Genomic DNA, 22,708 nt, shown 5'->3' with positions numbered 1-22,708 from the left:
TAGACCTTTGAGGGTTTCGAGAACTGTTTTCCGCTCGTCACTTGGTCGTATCCTGATTTCGTGATAGTTGCTATGAAGACCTAATTTATTGAAGAAACACGGGGTCAAGGACATTTGCTCGTTGAGCGAGGGTGCATGAAATTCATACATTTGTCGCCAAAGTCACGTCGGAGTTAAAACATCGGTCGAAAGAGTAGAGAACTACACACCGGAGCGAAATGATTCAAGAGAACCACCAATATAACAAGACAAGTTCCAATAAACTAAAAGAACATAAAATAAAGAGTAAACCTTTGGTTGAAAAAGAGGTTCATATTTTGTCCATGAAAGCTAAAGCATCCCCAAAGCCATCATCTTCACTCTCCCCCTCTCTCTTTTTATTGCTTTATATATAAAAATGTAGCTAAAACTTTACACTTCCACTCCAAAAATCCCATTCACCAGAAACCTAGTGTGGGTGTGTGTGGTTGTGAGAAAGTAAAAGAATTTCCCATTTGTTGGAGGATCAAGAAGAAGCACCATCTTAATCCAACTTCCTCCTTTTGCTAATTGGAGAAGACCTCTCATCATTTTTATAGCTCAAGCACGCAGCATCCAGCACCCCGTTCGGGCTATAGGGCAGTGATGGTGTTGAAGACGATGATGGTGAACATGAGGCCACGCTCATCGTAGCAAAACCAGTAAGGGCAGCAGCCCCGCTTATTGGCATCAAATCTTGAATCAGCTCGAGGCATTTCGCCACTCTCCCCTGCTACACCAAATCTCGATATCATCAAATCTTGAAAACGCGAAAAATCATCAAAGCAAGGAAGGTAGACAAGCACTTACTTCCTTCTCTTGTGTAGCATCCGCTTCCCCTGAGACGTACGATGCCACAGCTGCAGCTATCTCAGACGGCTTGAACTCCAAGAAGTCGATACCTGCATTCAGTTCTCAACCAAAAGATATCATTTTTATGATTCACAAATAAAATTTAACTACACAATGCTGCAAGATCAGTACCTTTGATCATGCTCAGGATGATCTGTGTTGACTTAGTTAGCAACGGCCCTTGTGGGGTCTGAGGTTTGCACGATTTCCCGAGGTAGAACTCTATGAAGTTGAATGGAGTGTAAGGCTTGACATTCCACTTCAAGTAGCTCAGCACCAACATCTCCATTCTCTGGATAGTTTTCGCCTCAAACAAGTACTTCGGGTCCCCTGCCTGCTCGATTAGCCCACATTGTCATCAAAATGAGATCACAACACATAACCAAAACAACGCAGAAATGTTGCATAAACTTAACCTGCAAGTCGACTAGAGAGGGCACGTTAACCTCTTCCAATTTGGCAGCCAACGACAAGCAAGACACGGCGATCAGCTGAATCACCCAATGCTTGCCCTTCTGTTGATGCCAATAGAAAAGAATCAATCACCATTACAAAACAAAAAGGCCAATCAGATCAATGAAAGTATGAATTTCTGTGTTACTCGTTTCGATCACATACAGGGAGGTTATACACTGACAGAAACCGATCCAAGTAACTCATAGCCAAATACAAGCAAAATTCTCCAAAGTTGTGATGACCACAAGCCTGCAAAGTAGTACAGAATAAGAAAGATTCAACTTATATAAGTTCATCAATCCAAAACATTGACTGAACAATGAAGAATGCCATAGATTGCTATTAAATTGCTCAACAAGCCATTAATGAATGAACATAAATGCAGAAATTCACTTAAAAATCCAATCTTTAACCATTTCCACATAAAGATTAGTCATTTAAAAGGGAAGGGGATGAACATCCCATTAAAAGTAAAATCTACAAACACAGAATTAGCAAATCAAGATTATCCAAAAGCAAGACATAACTCAATTCGATCCAGAAACATAAAAATCAATCAGATTAATCCCCAAAAAAGCAAAGAATTAACCTTAATCATCCAATCAAGAGCCTCCCTTCTCAAGCTCAAATCCAGCTCCCCACTCCTCAGCCTCATGAGATAATCATTTCTAGGCAAATGCTGTGTTTCCCTCTCCACCATCCAATCCACACACTCCTCAGTGAGCAACGGCAAAGGAGTGAATGGGTCTGAATCTGATCCGGTTTGATCATTGAGAGTTTCAACGAAATCTCCATCATCAAAGCAAAGGCTTTTGGTTCCCTCATCGCAGAGCAGAAGGTCTGATGCTGCCCCACAGTCAAAGCCTCTGTTTTCAGCCATTGGAAATAGAAATGTGAGTGCAAAGATATCAAAACCTCATAAAGATTGGATTTTTATGGGGTTTATTGGCTTCTATGTGCATGTAAAGATTGGCATTATGCCTCTGCCATTTGTGTGGGGAGAGAAGGGAGAGGGGATTGTGAGAGAGAGGGAGGTTTGTAGAGAGAGAGGGGTGTTGAATAGACTGTGGTGTGGAGGAGGAGCTTTGTGTAGAAATTAACATCTGTCTTTAGGGTAAAGGGAAGAGAAGACAGAGAATTCTTTTTGGACAGAAGAGGACAAAAATTAAATTGTGGAAATTTTGTAAAAATATTTTTTTTTTGTTTTTGCTTGATAATATATACTCTTATTACCAGTGGGATTATTACAATAAATTAGATTCAAATGGTTTTGGACAGTGAAAATCTATATAAACAAAAATCAGATACTGTAATTGTGAAATGAACAAGATTTCCTTTGAGATAATGGTGATTAATTGGAAAATAATTGATGGATTAGAACAATGAATCGTGGTGATTGGATTGCGAATATTGGAAGTAATTTTGCTTGTTTACTTGTAAATGGTAATTGTTTCATAACTATATTATTATTCTCTCATTTTTTTATATGAGTTTTAAAAAATGTGAGTTAGAAAATAATAAAGAACTGTGAGTTTTTCATTTTTATAGACATCATTAGTTTTAAAAAATATGAATAAAATGAGTTTGGTGATCTTAGATTATTATTATTACTAGACGACAAATGTATTTATTAGCGTGTATTAGAGCATCCGCAGCCGCGGACGTCCCGGCGGACGTTGGACCGGCGTGCCGGACGTCCGCCATTAGGCGAGCAACCTGCGCACCCAGACGTCGCTTGCGGACACCGGAGTTCCACGGATTTCCGACGACGTCCGTCGGGACGTCCCGATTTTTAATTTTTTTAAAATAATTATGTATGTTTTTTGTTTCAAATAAAGTGGTTGTATTTTCTCCGTATTCGTGTCGAAATTTAATTCCGTAAATTGTTTAATTTGTTGAATTTGTGAATTTTTATTATTGTAGATGTCTGTCGGAATGTCCGCCGAGATGTCTGTCATTGTGCAGTGAGATGTCCTTATGACGTGGCAGTGCAGTGAGATATCCTTATGCCGTGACAGGATGTGTTTTTGAGAAGTCCGTCGAGATATCCGCCGTGATATCCGTCCTACTGTGAATGCTCTTATTAAGAAACGTCACGGGCGTGTTTATAACAAACGCGTCCGTACAAGTTATGTATTATTCAATTAAATAGGATGCTCGAAGCGAAAGAGTACAAAGATTTGATGTGCTTTTATCAATTGAATTGATTAACATAAATGATGTTGGTAACATATAAGATTTTAATGTTTTGTAAGTTGAATTGCTGATACTTTTTCCGCGCTTTCGTAAATAGACGTCATCTTTTAAGAAGTTCGAGTTTTAATAAATGCGGATGGAAAAAGTTATAAGTGATATTATTTATAGTAAATATAGGTAAGATAAGTGAATGCGTGAAATGATACGAATAACAACGAACGACCCAAAATGATAAAAATAAGATAATTGGAACTTCTTAATTTATTTATTATTTAATTTCAGAGACAATTCAACATATATTAGGCGACTCGGAATTTTCAAACTAATTAATAATTTAATTAACTTGAAATTCAATTTTTTGTAAGCGATAAGAAATATTGCTAATAATGTGATTTTATTTTCAATTCATGCACCGATTATGGTTTATTATCTATAGAGAATCGCAAAATATGATTGAATTATTTAGAAATTTCAACATTACCTTATTTTTCCCAATTTTACTTTTCTAGCTTTGTTATGGCCCTTTACATATTGTTTAATATAGAGCCAAGAACAAATACCAGTCTTGGAATTTTAAAATTAGACAATTGTGATTAATGTTATGTGACAACTAATTATATTTTGTTATTCTTTCTCTTATCTTTTCCTCTTTCGCTTTGGGGCCGTCTGTATCAAATGGGGAGTAAAAGAATGGAAAATATCAATTTATTACTTGACCATTATAAATTTATAGCAATCCCATTTTCAATTTATTTCTGAAATTGGAGATCGATAACGAATTAGGGAAAGAATATAGATAGACAATTAGTCGGATTACTGACTAAAAAGCTGTCATTAAACATAAAAATGGTTTATAGAAAATAATATTACCGTTAAAGAATATATAGATAAGAGAGTATTCAAATAATAATAATAATAAAAGAAGGATATAGATAAGTGTTTATTTAATAAAGATAACAAACTTTAATGACTTTCGATATGACTTTTCTTTTTGTTAGCAAGAGTAGCTTTAAATCTCAATACAACTTAACCACGGATACTATTTGGTCATATGATTATCTTTAAACTCTGATATGCATCTTTTCTAATTATATTTTTTAATAAATTCTAATTAAAAATTAACACGTTCTAATCCAAATTTATTGAGTTCTAATTAGGATGTCTTAACTTCTTTCTATCACTGATGCCAAAATATTGCTTGTTCATAGCCACAGGTCAATTTATGGATGGAATCAACCCAATTTCTTTATAAAAAAAACTATTAATACTATTTCCGTTATAACTCCTTGTAGTAGCAAAGGATTGAATAGGATGAATATTAAATTTTGCATAATTAATTCTAAAACTTCATTGTTCATACTAGACCAAGTAGATTAAGGTCAAGGGTAGCTTGAATAAGTTCGTTTTCCTATATTCAATAAATGTGCATATAGTTGGGATGTGCATAAGTGATATGAGCACCACTATCATTAGTCAAATGGAATTTAAGTAATCGATCCCCTTTTAGATATAGAGATATCTACAAATCAATGGGTCAACCAGTGGATTCTCTTCACAAAAGGATTATTTAGTACTTGATACTATGTAAAATTGGATGTTTAGATTTCAAAATGAAGTATTCAATTTCAAATTCACTATTTGGTATTCTCTCTGTCCCATTACATGTGAGACATTTCTTTTGGACATAAGTTTTTAGGAGTGAAAAAACGTAAGGAGACAGAATAAAGTAAGAGAGATAGAGTGTTGTTTTTTGACATAAAAGGAAATGTCTCACTTATAGTGAGACAACCTATAAAGGAATACGCCTCACTTATAATGGGGCGGAGAGAGTACTATATATTTTTATAATTATATGGAATTGAAATTGATATAATTTATAAAAAAAATTAATTCTATGATTTGAATTATATAGCTACAATAACATATTTGGAATTCCAAATAGCTGTAAAAAAATACACTAATACTTTGCACTTGCACACACAACTTACAATATAAACAAAATGATACGGAGATTTTTTAAAAATAGTTAATTTTTTGACCTGCCAAATAATAATAGCTTTAAAATTACAAGTAAAACTACAATTACGACACAATTGCAAATTTGTTTTACCAAATGCACCCTAAATTAATTTCATCAAACCAAACTCAAATTTTATTATTAGGAACGAGGCTACCAAAACATATGAAAAATAACATGTTGGGGTGTGAATGTGTGACATAGATAAGGTGAAAAGAGCTTAGGATACTGATTGTGGAATCTTGCTTGGGTTTAGACAAAGGTTGCATATATGTAAAGAAACATGCATGCTTCATCTACTTTCACATACCTTCTTTAAAGGGAGAGGGGCTTACCCCCAAAAATTCTAGTTAGACCACACCAAATTTATATATATAGAAAATGGAAGGGAGCCATGTCATGTCACGTGTTTCTACAAAGTTTTAGAGCAGCCTTCTTTGAGCTAATTTAATCAAGAATTATTGGGTTTACACTCCCACATGTATTACATAAATAATAGTAGTATAAATAATGGTATCTATTGCTGTATTTGTATGTTAGAAATGGGCATATTTGAGGTGGTCCTCCTCCATCCTCACCCACTCTTTTATATTGTCGCTACTATTGTAATGTTTGAGATTCGAGCTTTCAAAGAATCCATCCTTCACACACTCCCACCTTAGACCCCGAAGTGGGGGGATGCATACTTAAACTAGAATCATCGGTTCAGTAGAGAATCGGTCTAACGATTCAAATTTTGGAATGTAATCGTCTCTTATAGGTTGAACCGAAACCAAAATGTTGGTTTTGGATCCAATTTCGGTTCTAGAATTTCGAAATCATTGATTTTGGCCCAAGACCTCGCAAAAATGGAAAAATGAGGAAACTTGGGAAAAACCAGAGAAAACAATTGGAACCTAGCGAAAACGACCAAGACTAATAAAAAAATCGATTAAAAATATCATCAAATATCTCCATTAGTTATGATTTGTAGTAATTTAAACTTAATAGAGAGTTTGAAGATGAAGCATAGCTTAGTTAGTAAGACGTTTCTCGTCCATCCAGTAGGTCGGGGTTCGAGTCAGCACGTGGACAGATGGAGAAACCATTTGTCTCCCACTAATTAGCATCTGTATTAACGGACACTCTACATAATTACACTAATAAAAAATGATAGTATTGAATTTCATACTCGAAAATATTCAATTAAGCGTGTACAAAAATATGCTAAAAACAGCTAATTTACATATATATAACAAACGTTTTGGGGGGAGACAATTTCTTGGGTAAATTCACGTGTTTTACGTTCAATATTTGCAAAAAGACAAACAAGTAATTAATATAAATAAGAAAATTTATTCAAACTAAGTAGGGATATAGAAGACAAGGATAGTACAAACATGTTCTTGTATCAATTTTAGTATAAATAGTTGACACAAGAATTGTTTTATATAATTCCAAAAGGTCGCAGCTGATATTAACCAAAAACAAAATTTAAAAAATCATGGTTTTTTGACAGCCTTTGGATCATGTCCTGTTATGTTTTCTGCAATTCATAATGCCTTTTTTTAATGTATATATTTCTCCTGTCAAAATGCTATTTTAAGTAAAGCTGGATTTATAGTCACAGATACTTTAGTACTATAGATTTAAAATAGAAATAATTTAATATGCTTCACGAAACTAAGACTATATAAACATATACAAAAATAAAAACATATATGGTTTTATCTTATCATTCAAAATTAATCAAATGCCAATTGAATCTGGCTAGTTAATGTTCTAAGACTTCAATGTCAACATATATGGTTCACTGTTTCGTATTCATTTTTCGATAAATTACAAGGTAATTGACTCAATTACATCTTTCACAAAAATTAACTATTTCTCTTTCCTACTTTCTATTATATATTTCTCAATTTAACTCAATTATTTTCTTTTACATAATTCATATGTGCTTTAAAAAAATTCCTCTAAATAACACAAGACTAAAGGAGTACTTATCATTTTATATTAATAGAATACATTTTGGTATATTCCCAGAGTCACAAGTTTCTAGTGACATTTCCATGACTCTTGGAATGAATGCTCAGTGAGCCACATTTTACAAATTGAAATTGAGAAGATGTCATGGGAAATTGATCATGTTCATTTCAACGACGAATCACAACTTAGTTAATAAGACATCCCCTCCAACCAATAGATTAGTGCAATTTTTCATTCACTTAGTTAATAAGACATCCCCTCCAACCAATAGATTAGTGCAATTTTTCATTCCAAAGATCTCGACATACGACAAAAATCGATTGATTTCTTTCAAAGAAGAATTATATGCCATTGTAATAGAAAAGGTACTTGGAAATATTTTTGGTTCAATTTAAGCATCCTTACACTAGATGGAATGCCTGTCGTTATGTAAGAAAAACACCATCTCCTATTTGTATGTAAAATAGTGCATTAACTTGAGACATCAATTATCAAAATATAGAAAGTTAGTACTATCATTCAGCTGGGCTAGTCCAAAACCCAAACATAATCCGAAAAACTACAACCCGATTACCCCGCATCCGATTAACTTACCGCTCGAGTAGGGTTGACTCAAAACCTGATGGGCTGACCCAATTGAGTTTCCTATGTACATATGTATCAATGCACTATCATCATTCTATAAAAAGGCATGCATGGAGATTCAGACTTTGAACAATGCAAATCTTGGGTATTAGCAATATTGTTTCGTTGTTTGAATTTTTTGTCCATCGTTCAACTTTTAATTTTCTATTCTGCAGTTTCTTCCCATTTTTGCTTCTCAATATTGTTTTATTGCTTTCATTAGTATTTCTTTTTAGTGTTATTTGTGTCTGAGCTGAGCAAGCTATTAAGATCACACAATGAAAGAAAAGCTACTACTCTCACATGGGCACCAAACAATGGTGTTTGACCACAAAATATGCCCTTTTTCCTTTGAGATCCTACCCATCAAACATGCCCTGGAGATAAAAACTTAAATTCATCTTCATGTCCGGGCTCATGAGTAGCATAGGTTTCGCGTTAAAAGGTTTCTAGACACGAGGGAAAATAACACCACGTAAAGGTGTGACGACCTTGTATAGGACTAGATCGTATCACATTTTACTAAAAAGTACCCGAAAAGCAGAAATGAATAATCTGAGGCTCGACATACATTATAAACTTCAAACCCCTTTTCCAGTGCTATATATGCAAATTACAGATGGATTATGACATTCAAGCCCACCTCCTTGAGGAGTAGATAAAGCCATTCGTTTAAGGCTCATCGATCTGGTCCTGCGAATCCCATCAAAACAAAGATAGAACCGAGTTAATTGATTTGCATTAGGTGCCAGATATTGAATACACAAAGGATAAATTCCACTTGTTTAGAGATTGTGAATGCATAAAGTGTGTTAATAAGACCAGGTATGAATCTATCAGCAAGAAAGCAAGCTAGTGACAAAAAATGAGGTTCCATGTGTATTCTGAATAAACAAGCAAAAAAATCAAAATTTATACTGCCTAGTGGAGAAGCTAGCAAATTGCAACTGCCTTTAAGAGTAGTAATACAACTGTAGAAGCAAACATGACAAAGAAACTCAAGTATTAAATGAGCATGAAAGATGTATATGCAAAATGCCATTTTTTTCTTAAACTTCTTTTATGTATTAATAGGTAGGCAGGCGTAGTATGCATTAACAAAATGTGTAATAAGAAAGTGTATTTGTTTACAAGGAAAAACATTGCTAATTTCCTAGGCGAATAACATATCATCGACGGCCAAATCTTTTCATACAACTTTTATTGCCATAATACCAGTACAGAAGAAGATTTAGATGTCATAAAAAGGAGAAAATATTCAGTGGTCAAGGCATACCACGTGGCATGTCCTCCCAATAATATTTTGACATATAGACATATACATTAGCCCCACCTCCAACTATTAGCAAACATGGCATTGCAAAATAAGGATATTTTGCACATTACATATATAAATAACACATATATACATGTATACAAACACATATATACATGTATACGCCATTCACGGATCTATTTTTTTATGAACTTAAATTTTTCACATCAATTAAAAGTCATCACTGCTATTGTGGATAATGTTTTTAATATCATTAGTAAGAATTGTATTTTAAATACAAATTGTTATGTAGAGATTTAGAAAAACAGGTTGCTAGTATTACGTGTCTTTAAGTTTTATTTTCTTCGTTTTATAATTGCTCTTTCTTGATTAAGTTATTATAAATTCTACATATTTAGTTTTACAAAGTTATTTCTAATTGGTTTTGATAGAAATCCATGAGTTCCATCCTAAAACCAATTGGTGATAAGAGGAGAGGCACATGAGACTTATATAGTGGATTAAGCTGTTTGTGTACCAATTGGTGATAAGAGGAGCGGCACATGAGACTTATATAGTGGATTAAGTTGTTTGTGTACCAATTGGTGATAAGAGGAGAGGCACATGAGACTTATATAGTGGATTAAGCTGTTTGTGTACCAATTGGTGATAAGAGGAGAGACACATGATACTTATATAGTGGATTAAGCTGTTTGTGTAAACCGATGTGGGATATTATTATATTCATTTTTATGTTTCAATTGCCAACACCCCTCAAACCCTTCAAGGTCAATCTTGGAGGGGTTGGACTTTTTTATGATCGATTGGACAATCGGCCCAATATTTTTTTCGATCGGTTGGACCACTGGCCCAAATTTTCAGCCCAGTTATATGCTGGGTCAGTCATTTTTTTCGGTTTCAGCCCCTCATACCCTTCAAGGTAAATCTTGGAGGGGTTGGACTTTTTTATGATCGATTGGACAATCGACCCAATATTTTTTTTGATCGGTTGGACCACTGGCCCAAATTTTCAGCCCAGTTATACTGCTGGGTCAGTCATTTTTTTCGGTTTCAGCCCCAGATATAGTGCTGGGTCAGTTAAATACGACCCACAGTCGGCGACCCACTCTGATACCATGATAGAAATCCATGAGTTCCATCCTAAAACCAATCGGTGATAAGAGGAGAGGCACATGAGACTTATATAGTGGATTAAGCTCTTTGTGTACACCGACGTGGGATATTATTATATTCATTTTTATGTTCCAATTGCCAACAGGTTTTATAGTTGATATCTTTTAACCAATATAATTTCATTTTAATTGCATAAAAATAAGCTTTTGAATATTTTAAACATTAACATTATTATATTAACTATCTTTATAGTATTTTATTGTGTGAAATACACTAAAACTGAAAAACAATACCATCAAATATTATGTGCAATGGTAACAATAAAAAAAATAAAAGCAAATCCTATCATATAAATTGGTGACTAATTTTTTAAAAAAAAAACATTCTCCACAACAGCAGCAATGATGACTTTTAATTGAGTGAAAATTTAAGTTCATAGAAAAATAGATCCGTGAATGGCGTATTCATGCATATATGTGTGTGTATTTATGACTATATGTGCTATATATGTAATATGCAAAATTTCCATATTTTGCAATGCCATGTTTGCTGCTAGTTGGAGGTGGGGCTAATGTATATGTCTATTTGTTAAAATATTATTGGGAGGACATACCACCTCATATTTCCACGTGGTATGCCTTGACCCCTGAATATTTTCTCCATAAAAAGCTGGTTGAAGAGCAAAAAAGCATGCTTCATGGTCGACCCTTATAAGCTACTCTAAAAATAGGGTGCAAATAGAGATGGATATAATATAGTTAGACTAAAACCTCAAGTTATCCATTTATACAAAATTGCCAATCATGATAATACATGGGACGGGCAGGAAAATATAGAATCACATTTGCCACATCAGACACGGATAAATTAATTATACTACTCGTATTTTCAGCTTCTGCCTACTTTAAAAATGGCACTCTCACATTTAATCATAGTTGTTTCCTACCTGCATATCTGACGTCCAAAGAGTGAGATTATCCCGCAGAAGTTGCATGATAAGAGTGCTATCCTTGTATGACTCTTCACCCAAAGTGTCCAGCTCAGCAATAGCTTCCTCAAAAGCCTACATAGCATCAATGAGTAACATAATTTCCGAGCAAAGACTATTTTCGAACAAGACCAAGAACTAGATAACAGGCAGAGCCAAATAGTTACAATCGACACTCTATTCCATGACATATCAATGCTTAAATTGAGGATTAGAAAGGCAGTATCAGTTGATAGAAATAATTAATGAAAGGAGTAATGATTCGTATCTTGCAAATCAAATATAGAATGAAATTAACTGAAACACCAATCTAAGTCATGTAGTTGTAAATGCACAGTGAGAACTAAATGATTGATCTCTCTTCAAACTGGTAGCTCGGGAAATGGAATCAGTTTTACAGCCGACAGTGAAATACATGGATCGCGGATCATGAAAATGCACAAGGGAAGGAAATAACAATCTCTCCTTGCAAAATAAGCAAGATTGCATCAAATTTTCAGTCAAATCAATCCGATACTCGACTCTGTCTCAACTTAAGAAGCTTATAGGCATTAATGTAAAGAAAGCATTGAACAATTCAACAAACCTGTTTAGCCATGCTGCAAGCTTTCTCTGATGAATTCAGAATTTCATAGTAAAAAACGGAGAAATTGAGCGCCAATCCCAGCCTTATAGGATGCGTGGGAGCAAGATCAGCTAGTGCAATTTCCTATTCACATCGATCATCATCAACATTTAGAAATATTAACACTTCAAAATTGACCTAAACCCCCAAATTTCCCTTTGAGAAATTGATCAAATCTAAAATCAATTAAACCTGAGCGGCTTTGTAAGCGAGCATAGTATTCTCAGCCGCCTCTTTCCGCTCATTATCGACCTTAAACTCGGCGAGATAGCGATGGTAATCGCCCTTCATCTTCAAGTAGAAGATCCTGGAGTCGCTGGAGGCGGCGGAGGGGATGAGATTGTCGGAGAGGAGCTTGAGGATGCCGGCGCAGACTTGCGAGAGCTCGGATTCGACTTTAGATCTGTAGTCCTTGACGAGGGAGACGTGGTCGTCGTTCTTGCGGCTCTCCTCCTTCTGCTCGATGGAGCTGACGATGCGCCAGGCGGCGCGGACGGAGCCGATGACGTTCTTGTAGGCGACGGAGAGGAGGTTGCGCTCCTCGACCGAGAGCTCGGTGCCGGCGGCGCTGACGACGAGGCTGTCCATGAATTGGACCATCTCCTCGTAGCGCTCGGCTTGCTCGGCCAGCTTCGCCATGTAGAGGTACTGCTCTCTGGTCAAAGCCATCGGAAAATGAGAGAGAGAGAGAGTGGGGCTTTTGACTCTTGAGATTTGTGTGATTTTGGGAGAAGAAAAAAAGGGGAAAAGAGGATGTTGATTGTTGAAGATTTGAAGAGAGGAGATTCTCTTTTTTAAAATGAAAAATCTATCTTCAAATCTCTTTTTCATTAAACTTTCTATATATACTGTATACAGAAATGAATTAGTAGTACCCTTTAATCTATTTTAAGTAATTTATTTCTTCGGTTATTCACTATATTATTTTATACTCATATATTTATTTACTTAATATATTATCGGGCCTAAAAATGTCTCATTTATAGCTTGACAAAACAAGTACACTATTTTTTAGTATATTCACTTATAAAACTACTTTTTTTTAGTCGGATAGAGTATCATAAATAATTTTCATTTTATTACTCATTTTATAAATTTTTTTCCCACATAGCTGATAGAGTAATTTATTTTATCAGATTTGATTTGATAGTAGTAAGTATATGAGTATCTTTTTCTTCCACATAAAATATTTTCAAATTCCTCTATCTAATTTTTACTTGCTTTGTAGTACAATCACTGTCTCAAATTTTGAAATTTGATACCGTGACGTGAGCCCATTTTTTTTTCTTAATTACATTATTGGATTCAAATCGAAAAACTAATGCTTCAAAACCGATAGATTTTGATTAACTATTGTGTACTGAGCCGAAGGTTTTATCATCAGTTATAAATTCATAATTCTGGTTTAAACCCTCCGAACGACGTCGTAACAGGATGACCAGCACATGGAGTCGACTCCAACTACTGCACGCGCCGCCGTCTCTGCTCTTCCGTCGTCGCGATTTCCCCAAATGTACACTCCGTTACATGTTTATTCTGTTCATATGTATTTAAGCAATTGTTTCTACCGATTCACATGCTCCGGCTGGTTTTGCAGTTGCGAAATTTGTTCCTGCAAAATTTTTGCTTCCGACGATGTGCTTCTGTCAGCAATTGCAGACGCAAACCTATGAAATTGTGAAAGGAAGCTATGTTCCCGCTGGCGACACCAAGCAAGCAACCAAAGTTGAGGTACTGCATATTTTTGAGATAGGTGTACACGAAATTTGGTATCTCAACGTTTAATTGGAATGAATATATGATTTTGTGGAAATAATCAGATAGCTGAATTGGATTAATTGAGAATTTGGGGGTTTGTCATCTGTTTTTTTAGGATAAAGTAGTGAAGGCTCTTGAAGCAGTTGGAGCATTTCAAAAGCTTCCCATGGTGATGCAATCGATTGATATTTTGTATTCGGCATTGAAGAAGGCAAGGAGAGTGTCACCTACAAAGGGTAATTCGATCAAGGTGTTTTTTTTACAGCAAACGGCATTGAAAGAGCTAGTTTAACTTAGAGTTTAGCGTAATGTTTCCGTAGGCATTGCCAATATTGCAAAACGTGAAAGAAATAAAGGTGCGAAGCAACTTGATGCATTGATGAAGGTAATTTCTTTATTCAATAATAAAATGTTTATCTTCTCATGAAGAAAAAAAAAGAACTTTTATTGATCTGCCTGTTGTATTAACCTTCAGGAGATTGCAGTTCCATTGAGAAAGTACACGGAGAACTTCCCCGGAAAAATAAGTTTGCACCCATATGAGAGATCTCTAGTTGAGTTGACTCTTGGAGATGGGAACTATGAAGAGGTAAGCATTAGGGCTTCTCTATATTTCTTTTAACCTATTGCAACACGGGCAACATTTTCCTGCTGAAATATGGTACATCTCCTAGTTTCGTCTATGCTGGATCTTAATGCTGCCTTCATGTTTTACTTTGAGTTATTCCAGCTTAATATATCATCTTCTTCAACCCTATCTTCTATCTTCTCCCCATTCACCACTCATTCACCTCACTATGGTTTAAAAGGACTATTGTCCTGTCCTGGCTTACTGTATGCATGTCGTTTGCTAATTTGCTATTAATCTAAAGATGTTATATGACGATAAGTTCTTCAGTTTATAACCTACTCTTGATTGATAGGTGTTGAGAAAGGTTGATTATTTACGGAAGCGAGTGGTGGCAGTTGGAAAAGAGCATGCCTCTCTCTGTGCCAAGGTTGTAAGTTAATTTAAGTTTGTGCATGCATCTGCCTCTATTATTAGTTTTGAGTGAGTTAGATTTGATACCTTTGCTAATCTAGCTGATGGCTGAATTATTAACTTAGCTTCTTACTCCTTGTCTAGTTGTTATCACACTTTATAGAATCAATTCGCAGTTTTCTTAGTTAGCATGAAGACATAACTTTGAGTAATATCTTTTCGGTTGTTCTCAGAATAATTTTAACAAGTTGATAGGGGATGTAATATTAAAATTTATCTTTCTGCATCTGGATTTATCTTTTGCTATCTTATAGTATTAGGATTTATATATTGCTACCTGGTTCGTTATACCATAAGTTTATTAACGTTGAATACATTTCATAATCTTCTGGCAGTCAGTCACAAAGCGTGAAGCTGAGGAACGACTGAGTGAGGCTAGTACTACTCTGTACATCTGCATATTACTTTTATGTGTGTCCCTAGCTCATCATTTCTTGGTTTCCTGCAGGGAATAAAAAAAATTGAAGAAATTTTCAGTCATGAAGGAAAAGCTGTAGATGAATTATTAAACATTGCCAAGGTAAAGTGCCATGTTTAAAACAAATTATTTATTGGAAGTGCGTTCTGTAAACCTTAAATTGTGCATAGTAGTGTAAAAAAGTTGAAAACAAATCGATATTTGAATTCTTTGACTCATGCTGCTCAGCAAAAGGATAATACTTTTGGGTTTTGGTGAGATAGAATGAAGATATGTCATCTTATGATTGTATGGTTCTATTGTTTTGTTATTTTGTCATCATTTTAATTGTTATCAACCAGAAGGCGTGATTGAGTTGATGACTACTTAAGTCAGTTTGTTTAACTCCTTTCTTCTTAAGCTATCTACCATGTTAATCTTCTGAAGTAGGGTTAAGTATTTTCCATCAGTTTCCATGATGGCAGAAAGTTCTAATATCTTGGCGATGGGGGGTGTGTGTAAGTATGTTTTTGACAAATTGCATGCAGACATTGCGGGCAATGCCAGTCGTCGATCTGGAAACACCCACTTTGTGCCTTGTTGGGGCGCCGAACGTAGGAAAATCATCTTTGGTTCGTCTACTATCTACGGGAAAGCCTGAGGTATGAACTAAGCACAATCATATTCCACATTGTGTTCAAAATAGTTAAAACACTTTTTTTCTCCAGTATTTATGTGAGATTGATCTTGAACTTGGCATTAGCGACAATTGGGACTAAATAATGAGTATTCTAATGTAATCCTTTAAAAATCTATGTATAGCAGTCTTGTGTAATGTGTACAATATTGTGAGTTGCTAGGTTTCGTATCTCTTACTTTCTATACATAGATCTATTGCACCATAATAATAGGATGCAGTATTCTTAATTTCATTGCAATAATATGATAGCCATAAGTTTATGTTGAATGTAAAATTTTATCTTGTTTGATGCTGTACTGACCTCCAGAAGCTTAGTTGTTCAACTGCTTATACCCCTAATAATACTGACCTGGCAAGACTAAAGAACAACAGTTCGAAAATTACTAAAGTTCTCTTCACAAGAAACCCACTTGACTGGAACTGCAAGAAATATAGAGCAACTTTTGTGCATTGCCTATACCATTTGATACTGATATTCTTGCTCTAAATGGTTCAGATATGCAATTATCCATTCACTACGAGAGGAATTTTGATGGGTCATATTAACTTGAGTTATCAGAATTTTCAGGTTCAAATCTACCAAATTTATATAATGCAAAGTATGTTTGCTGTTTTGAATCTTTAATGCTATAATGCTATATGTTTCAGGTTACAGATACCCCAGGTCTACTAAGGAGACATGATGGTGAGAGACTTTCTTTCATCTTGTCTTACCGAACTAAATTGCTCGTGTACATGCAAATAGTTCTTCTTCATAGTGCATGCACTGGTTTCGAGTTTTCAGTAATACTCTTTACTGCATTACATTAGTGCAAGTATCTTGGTATATTGCACTGACTGATGATGTATAATGATATTATTAGAACTTCACTTGAGATAGGTTTAACTGGAAAGTCGATAAAAGCTAGCTTGAAATCCCATGTGAAGGCATCATTCACTGACTAAAATAGGTTTCATTGATGAGTGACTAAAATAGGTTTCATTGATGAGTGACTAAATCTACCATCATATATGAAATGATGTGTGGAAAATATACAGTGTTATAAACTTTAACGATTTGTCAATTAGAGTAAAATAAAATGCCTACTTTCGTAGTACACATGCAATTGCATTTTAAAAAATGTTCAACATGCTTCCCTTGTTGGATTTGCAGAGGATAGAAATAATTTGGAAAAGTTGACACTTGCCGTTCTTTCTCATCTGCCCACTGCTGTACTCTTTGTTCATGATCTCTCTGGAGAATGTGGGACCTCACCTTCAGATCAGGTATTTCCGTAGGTTTACAATTAAAAACTCTCACACTTGGTAAATAACAAATATATTAGACAGATGACCTGTCCAGTTGTCTTAGCTTTTACATCTGGTCCAAACCAGTAATCTTGCTCTTAAATTTGAGTTTGTGAGGCTTTCCTTAATCTCTACATGCATCAAATTGAAGTGAAAAGTACATGGAAAATGCAGTGTTTCTTCCTGGAGACAGATCAGCTTTAGCCTTTAGGTAGGCCGTAGACACAAGATTGCTGATAGGTCGATTCACTATGAGTAGCAAACTTTCCATCAACCAACATGTAACTAGTGCTACATTATGATCTCAAAATTCTTTAATTTCATTATCGCCAACTTTCTGTTGAGCAATTGAAATTAACAAAAAAGAATGTAAGGCCTAGTTATGCAGTGAAGTTGCCTTCTGAAAACTTTCATTCGGAGACCCTTATACGTCCGAGTCAACCCATGCTTCTATATATTATGATCTGGTACTATCTTCTTTCCCTTGGTTTGAAGAGTATTTTTCTTGTGTTAAACAGTTCACCATCTACAACGAAATTAAAGAGAGGTTCGCGAACCATCTTTGGCTTGATGTCGTGTCTAAGTCTGATCTGCTAACTGATTCTCCGGTAGTCTTCATCACTGAAGATAGTAACACCGATAGTTTGGATCTAGCAAAGTATCGGAGAATGGGACCTGATGGATCACTACATGTATCTGTCAAGACTGAAGTAGGCATCAGTGAGGTATGCACTTAATAATCTTCTCCATGAATTTATCATTCATCTAGTGGACATCACCGATATTTACTGGAAGTACGCATTCTCGTTTGACGTTTCCCATACAGTTTGGATTTACACATTCTTGCACCTCAGTTTGTTAGACCAGAGGGATATATGGATATAATGACTTTTGGTATATATCTGAAGCAATATATGTCCCGCGCAGTTGAAGGTTCGAGTGCATGAACTACTCGTTACCCAGTCGGAGAGGATAAAAAGCTGCAAAAGCAGTGAAGAAGGTCATAAAGTTGTAACATAATGTATTCTGCTATTTACAGAATGTAAGTTGATATTTATGATTTGCAATCAGTTTCCATAAACCTGTTCTTCCCGGTCATCACGTCGTCCTTGTCTTTTACAGACATTGAACTACTGAGCCGGAGGCTGGCTGTATACGAGATCAGGACTGGCCGGAAACTGTAAGAAAATGAGAGGACTGTTCCTCCAACCCGGCTAGTCAGCCCAACCTCCTTTGAAGGATCATCGAGTGGAGTCTTGCACGACACAAAGTTCGCTCATTTCACATGATTGAAATTCATAATTTTGATTTTATTTGTATTGTAACATACTCATATATTTTGTAAAAAATCCTCTACAATAACATACTTATATATTTCGAAGGTTCACTTTCGCTATTGTCAATTACAACGGCTCTACTATCCGACGATCTAACTTCAAAGGTTTAAGATTCACTTCCGTACCATACGATGTCCACCATCCATTATGAGTTATAGTTGTGGTTATGCCTCTGATAACAACATTCTTCACTGTGTCTGACCCTATACAGTCGTTTTATAATTAGTAAATATTTTTTTTGTCACATTCAAAGTGACATGCTTTTTTCTGAAGAATGTTCCATTCATATCGTTACATATTAAAAATGAAAATATTATTTCCTTCGTCATAAATGTCAATGTGTAAAGAAAAAATGGTTGATTTTGAATGAAACAGATGAAACAGGAAGAAGGTGCTGGTTTAGGCGTGCTTAACCTAACTAGAGACAAAAGCCTCCCCCAAATCTCAGTCTTCTCTTTAACTTTCACACTTTCCAACTTCAATGGAGCTTTGCACACCTCCACCTATCTCCAATTCTCCTCCGCCGCTGCGTCTCAACCGCTTTTCCCCCACCACCGTTCAATTTCAACCTCTCCTCCGTTCCAACACACATTCTCCCTTACTCTACAATCACCCAGTCTTCACCTTTGGTAATTTAATTTTAGGTTTCGCATTTGCTACTGTTTGATTATTCATTCAGTAAATTTCTCCTCTCATTTTCAAATTTAGGCCTTGAATTTCAGTTATTTGCTACAAGTCCTGATTTTTTGGGTATAGAATTTTAGAGCTAAATGTTTGTGGTAACGATTTTCAGGATTGAAGCACCAACGAGGTTCATCTCTGAGGTCGACGACATCGGAGGAGATCCATGTGAAAGACGATTCTAACTCTAAGACAGTGGATGAAGCTCAGCCCGTTGAAAATACTGATGATTATGAGTCTCGGCTTGATCAAGAGCTGCAAGAAGGTTCATTGTTTGATAATCCGCTGAAACTGTTTAAGTTCTTGGAGGGTCTCAATATAAAGGTTTCTTTCTCCTCAGTCCATCTGTTTTTTATCAATTGCAGAATGGCTTGATTTGATAGAATTTAACTTGAATTGGCTTGTTATTCTAACAGATGAATGGCCCGATTAGCTACTAGGTTGATTCGGTTTAGTTTAAGCGCATATTCGCTTGTGCAATTAGCATAATCTCTTTATTTTAGGTTTGATGTCGTGCTTATTCTACCATATGGGGATTGTATTCTTATTCAAGGCTTTATTGTGTCAAATCTGTGAATATGGATTTAACAAGGTGCTGAATTTTTGCTAGCTTTTGTTGACTCGGTTGCTATGATGAGTACATTCAGTTCAGAGAGCTCTAAAATGCTTGGTGAAGCATCGACTGGAATGTCGATCCTGAGCGGTTACCTGAGCAACCTAATGGCATTTTTGTTTGTAGGACTGTAATTTTTTTTATACTGTTGGGGATGCATGTCTTTTCTAGCTAATCATGGCAAAATGCATTACTTAACAATATGTTGTGCTTCTAAAAGTGTTGAAGAAGATTAATTTTGACAAATGAAATATGCAAAGAAAGGATAGACATAAAAGGATGCATGTTTATCACTAGGATTTATAACTGCAACCCATAATTCCCACTTCCTTTTTTAAAAGACTTGTATGTATATCGAAGTTTTGTATTGTTATTTGGATCTACATGCTTAGTAGCAAGAGGTTGCTTCTGCACTCATGGACATGGTTATTTTTTTTAGTCCATAATCATAGTCTGTGTTCACAATCTAAGATGATAGCTTGGCTGCTAGGATATTATGCAAATGTGAACCCAATGATTTTGTCATCCATTTGTTCATACTTTATAATGTGAATACTCTACATTAATAATGCATGGGAAATGATTATGTATAAAAAGGCATGTAGAATGCAATTAATTGATATAACTATAAAACAGTTATATGGTAGTATTAGAATAGAAATCAAGATATGCTTCCTTGTGACCTGTAAATGCAAACGAAACGACTCATAGTGGGCATGTAAAGTCAGTTATACGTACAGTAGTACTGTTGCCTTTTATATATTAGTGGAACTTCTCAGGTTTGCATGCTTAGTGAATGATGGATTGTGTGGGACAGTTTTCAGCTTTGAAGTTGGGCAAATGAAATATCGATCTAGGAATATGATTATTGAGCGGATACTTATGTTACCTGTTCGCCTCACTAGTGGTTTAGATCTTGCATTATCCGATGTAACGGTTTCTCTATATTGGCGACTACGAAAACTTCACCTTTATATAACTGCTTGACATGGACTGAAAATAAGCTTCTGTGACACACATTTGTTTTGATTTAAAAAGTATCAAGCTTTTTGGTATTGGTCAAGGTCAGGACTCCAATTCTGTGTGAACAGAAGAATTTTGACTGCTCAATGTGGTCACATACATATAGTACACCAGTCTCTGTCACTGGTGTGCCAAGAAACAAGAGAGGGCATAAGAAAAGTAACTGCCTCAACATTTTTACTTTCCTTGAGAAATCAGATGATGACCGTATGTATCAAAAGAGAATGAGCGCATGTAATTTGACACCCTATCCTTTCTTCTAGTAGAAAGCATGACATCCTGGTTTACAAATTACAATCATGATCTGATCAAATCATCAACCCTGATCAAGGAGAATAAGTCCCTTCAGTTGCAGTTGATTAAAAGTTGTTTTTAATATTTTATCGCATATAGTTAACTTGTTGTTTTCGCTAATTATGATATTTGCACTCTGATTTCAGTTGGATTACGAGGAAACATATTCATTTCTCGCCTTTGGCAGTGGTGGCGCTGTCGCACTTTGGTTAGTAGCTGCTATTGTTAGTGCTATTGATTCAATCCCGGTGGTGAGCACTCATTCCCCATCCATATTTTCCTTTTCGCGTCATACTTTTACTGAGCCTAACATTGTAACAGCTACCAAAAGCCTTGGAACTTGTCGGCCTTGGCTACACTCTGTGGTTCACCTCCCGATATCTAGTTTTAAAGGTATGCAACTACGTTATCCGATTTTAAATCATTTTCTCTTTTGTTCCGCGTCACTGCTGCAAGTTAAAGCCGTTCTTCATCTTTGATATGCAGAAAAATAGGGATGAATTGTTTGCCAGAGTCGAAGAGCTTAAGCAGCAGGTCCTTGGCTCGGACGACTAATACTGAAGGTGGATAAAAGGCTCTAAACATTTCTCCGCAGTTTAGTTTGTAGTGTTTGGTGAAATGAGTGACATTAGTTCTACATGTATATATGGATTCACAATTTCCTCAATATAAAGGCAGGTTTCTTCTTTATTCTGCCTTTTCCCTTTTTTCTGTATGCTAAAGAAGATTGTGTTATTTTGTCGGATCATGATGTTCTTTATTGTGCCAAAAAGCAGTTTCAAAATTGTTTTGTGCCAAATGTCCTTTTTGTGTGTTTTTTTTAATCGAGATACTACTTTCGTTATTGGTGTTCTTTCCGATCTATGTGCTTCACCGCTCCCCCCGAAATTCCCTTGGCCCGGCTGTCCATTAAGCCCTAGGGTTTGACGACGGCCTTAAAAAGCCACCTAAAGAGTAGAGACGCTTTTATGTCTAATTTTATTGCTCCCCAATTTTATGGGTGAAATACTATTTTAGTTCAAATAAAGGTTTATAAAATCAAATGTTTCAAATAAATATAAGACTCGCTTGGAAAGGTATCAATTGCAATAACTTTTTTTGAATTAATCAGTTGCAATTAACTTAAACATGAGAAATTTTACAATTTAGTATCAATTACAATTAACTTTGTTTATTTGAATTAATCAGTTGCAACTAACTTAAACATGAGAAAGTTTTACAAATAAATTAAGGCTCTTTGAGCAGTATATGGTCTGGAATAAAGGAACATGATGCAACAATTTACACAACAAATTGATAACAATGACGTAATTATGATTGTATATTAATCTTAATAATATATAAAATGAGGCACATGTTTTTATAAATATAAGACAATGACGATCATTATTATTATTCAAATAAAATCAGTCGGCGTGGATAGAAATTTCTTTTAAAATTCGAATT

At 35.3% G+C, this 22,708-nt stretch overlaps 4 protein-coding genes and 1 non-coding gene across 6 annotated transcripts; 3 read left to right on the top strand and 2 right to left on the bottom strand.

The window, feature by feature from the left end:
• Window positions 1-274: 274 nt before the first annotated feature.
• LOC121783245 (cyclin-D4-1-like) lies at window positions 275-2,425 on the bottom strand. Of its 2 annotated transcripts, none has more exons than XM_042181260.1 (6): window positions 1,916-2,425; window positions 1,489-1,575; window positions 1,287-1,385; window positions 1,003-1,204; window positions 829-920; window positions 275-751 (listed from the first exon to the last, which is right to left on the bottom strand). In XM_042181260.1, the coding sequence occupies exons 1-6, from the start codon at window positions 2,204-2,206 to the stop codon at window positions 524-526; spliced, it is 999 nt and encodes a 332-aa protein (XP_042037194.1). In that variant the 5' UTR covers window positions 2,207-2,425; the 3' UTR covers window positions 275-523. The 2 variants fall into 2 exon arrangements, with proteins under 2 accessions (XP_042037194.1, XP_042037195.1); XM_042181261.1 differs by having other exon boundaries at window positions 275-748.
• Window positions 2,426-8,506: 6,081 nt separating this feature from the next.
• LOC121783648 (14-3-3 protein 1-like) lies at window positions 8,507-12,931 on the bottom strand. The gene is made up of 4 exons (XM_042181788.1): window positions 12,323-12,931; window positions 12,092-12,214; window positions 11,464-11,580; window positions 8,507-8,821 (listed from the first exon to the last, which is right to left on the bottom strand). The coding sequence occupies exons 1-4, from the start codon at window positions 12,797-12,799 to the stop codon at window positions 8,801-8,803; spliced, it is 738 nt and encodes a 245-aa protein (XP_042037722.1). The 5' UTR covers window positions 12,800-12,931; the 3' UTR covers window positions 8,507-8,800.
• A 443-nt stretch (window positions 12,932-13,374) lies between these two features.
• On the top strand, window positions 13,375-18,717 carry LOC121785440 (nucleolar GTP-binding protein 1-like). The gene is made up of 15 exons (XM_042183865.1): window positions 13,375-13,643; window positions 13,728-13,861; window positions 14,004-14,124; window positions 14,209-14,273; window positions 14,364-14,477; window positions 14,812-14,886; window positions 15,266-15,304; window positions 15,379-15,450; window positions 15,876-15,989; window positions 16,524-16,595; window positions 16,676-16,712; window positions 17,181-17,293; window positions 17,833-18,039; window positions 18,242-18,356; window positions 18,437-18,717. The coding sequence occupies exons 1-14, from the start codon at window positions 13,565-13,567 to the stop codon at window positions 18,332-18,334; spliced, it is 1,335 nt and encodes a 444-aa protein (XP_042039799.1). The 5' UTR covers window positions 13,375-13,564; the 3' UTR covers window positions 18,335-18,356; window positions 18,437-18,717.
• Window positions 18,718-18,991: 274 nt separating this feature from the next.
• LOC121785525 (glutamate--tRNA ligase-like) lies at window positions 18,992-22,061 on the top strand. Its single transcript, XM_042183980.1, has 5 exons — window positions 18,992-19,280; window positions 19,445-19,656; window positions 21,409-21,513; window positions 21,584-21,655; window positions 21,749-22,061. Exons 1-5 carry the CDS (start codon window positions 19,133-19,135, stop codon window positions 21,815-21,817), a joined length of 606 nt encoding a protein of 201 aa, XP_042039914.1. The 5' UTR covers window positions 18,992-19,132; the 3' UTR covers window positions 21,818-22,061.
• Window positions 19,958-20,048, top strand: LOC121785595. The gene has a single exon (XR_006046983.1). It is a non-coding gene; the product is annotated as a small nucleolar RNA snoR128 (small nucleolar RNA).
• Window positions 22,062-22,708: the final 647 nt, after the last annotated feature.

This window comes from Salvia splendens, chromosome 21 (genome assembly GCF_004379255.2).
Source record: "Salvia splendens isolate huo1 chromosome 21, SspV2, whole genome shotgun sequence".
In the NCBI taxonomy this organism is placed as follows: Eukaryota; Viridiplantae; Streptophyta; class Magnoliopsida; order Lamiales; family Lamiaceae; genus Salvia; species Salvia splendens.
The sequence above is the reverse complement of the archived record's forward strand: the minus strand, read 5'-3'. Positions and strand labels throughout refer to the sequence as shown.

Bases quoted from the DNA above. Each gene is read 5' to 3' on its own strand.
- LOC121785440 (XM_042183865.1), top strand. From the start codon at position 13,565: ATGACCAGCACATGGAGTCGACTCCAACTACTGCACGCGCCGCCGTCT. The intron at 15,305-15,378 runs GCTAGTACTACT...GGTTTCCTGCAG, and splicing joins CTGAGGAACGACTGAGTGAG to GGAATAAAAAAAATTGAAGA. The intron at 16,713-17,180 runs GTGAGAGACTTT...TTGGATTTGCAG, and splicing joins TCTACTAAGGAGACATGATG to AGGATAGAAATAATTTGGAA.
- LOC121783245 (XM_042181260.1), bottom strand. From the start codon at position 2,206: ATGGCTGAAAACAGAGGCTTTGACTGTGGGGCAGCATCAGACCTTCTG. The intron at 1,386-1,488 runs GTATGTGATCGA...TGGCATCAACAG, and splicing joins TGTCAGTGTATAACCTCCCT to AAGGGCAAGCATTGGGTGAT. The intron at 1,205-1,286 runs GTTAAGTTTATG...CTAATCGAGCAG, and splicing joins CCTCTCTAGTCGACTTGCAG to GCAGGGGACCCGAAGTACTT.
- LOC121783648 (XM_042181788.1), bottom strand. From the start codon at position 12,799: ATGGCTTTGACCAGAGAGCAGTACCTCTACATGGCGAAGCTGGCCGAG. The intron at 12,215-12,322 runs GTTTAATTGATT...CGATGTGAATAG, and splicing joins TCGCTTACAAAGCCGCTCAG to GAAATTGCACTAGCTGATCT. The intron at 8,822-11,463 runs GTAGGAAACAAC...TGGGATTCGCAG, and splicing joins TTTGGACGTCAGATATGCAG to GACCAGATCGATGAGCCTTA.
- LOC121785525 (XM_042183980.1), top strand. From the start codon at position 19,133: ATGGAGCTTTGCACACCTCCACCTATCTCCAATTCTCCTCCGCCGCTG. The intron at 19,281-19,444 runs GTAATTTAATTT...AACGATTTTCAG, and splicing joins TCACCCAGTCTTCACCTTTG to GATTGAAGCACCAACGAGGT. The intron at 19,657-21,408 runs GTTTCTTTCTCC...CTCTGATTTCAG, and splicing joins TGGAGGGTCTCAATATAAAG to TTGGATTACGAGGAAACATA.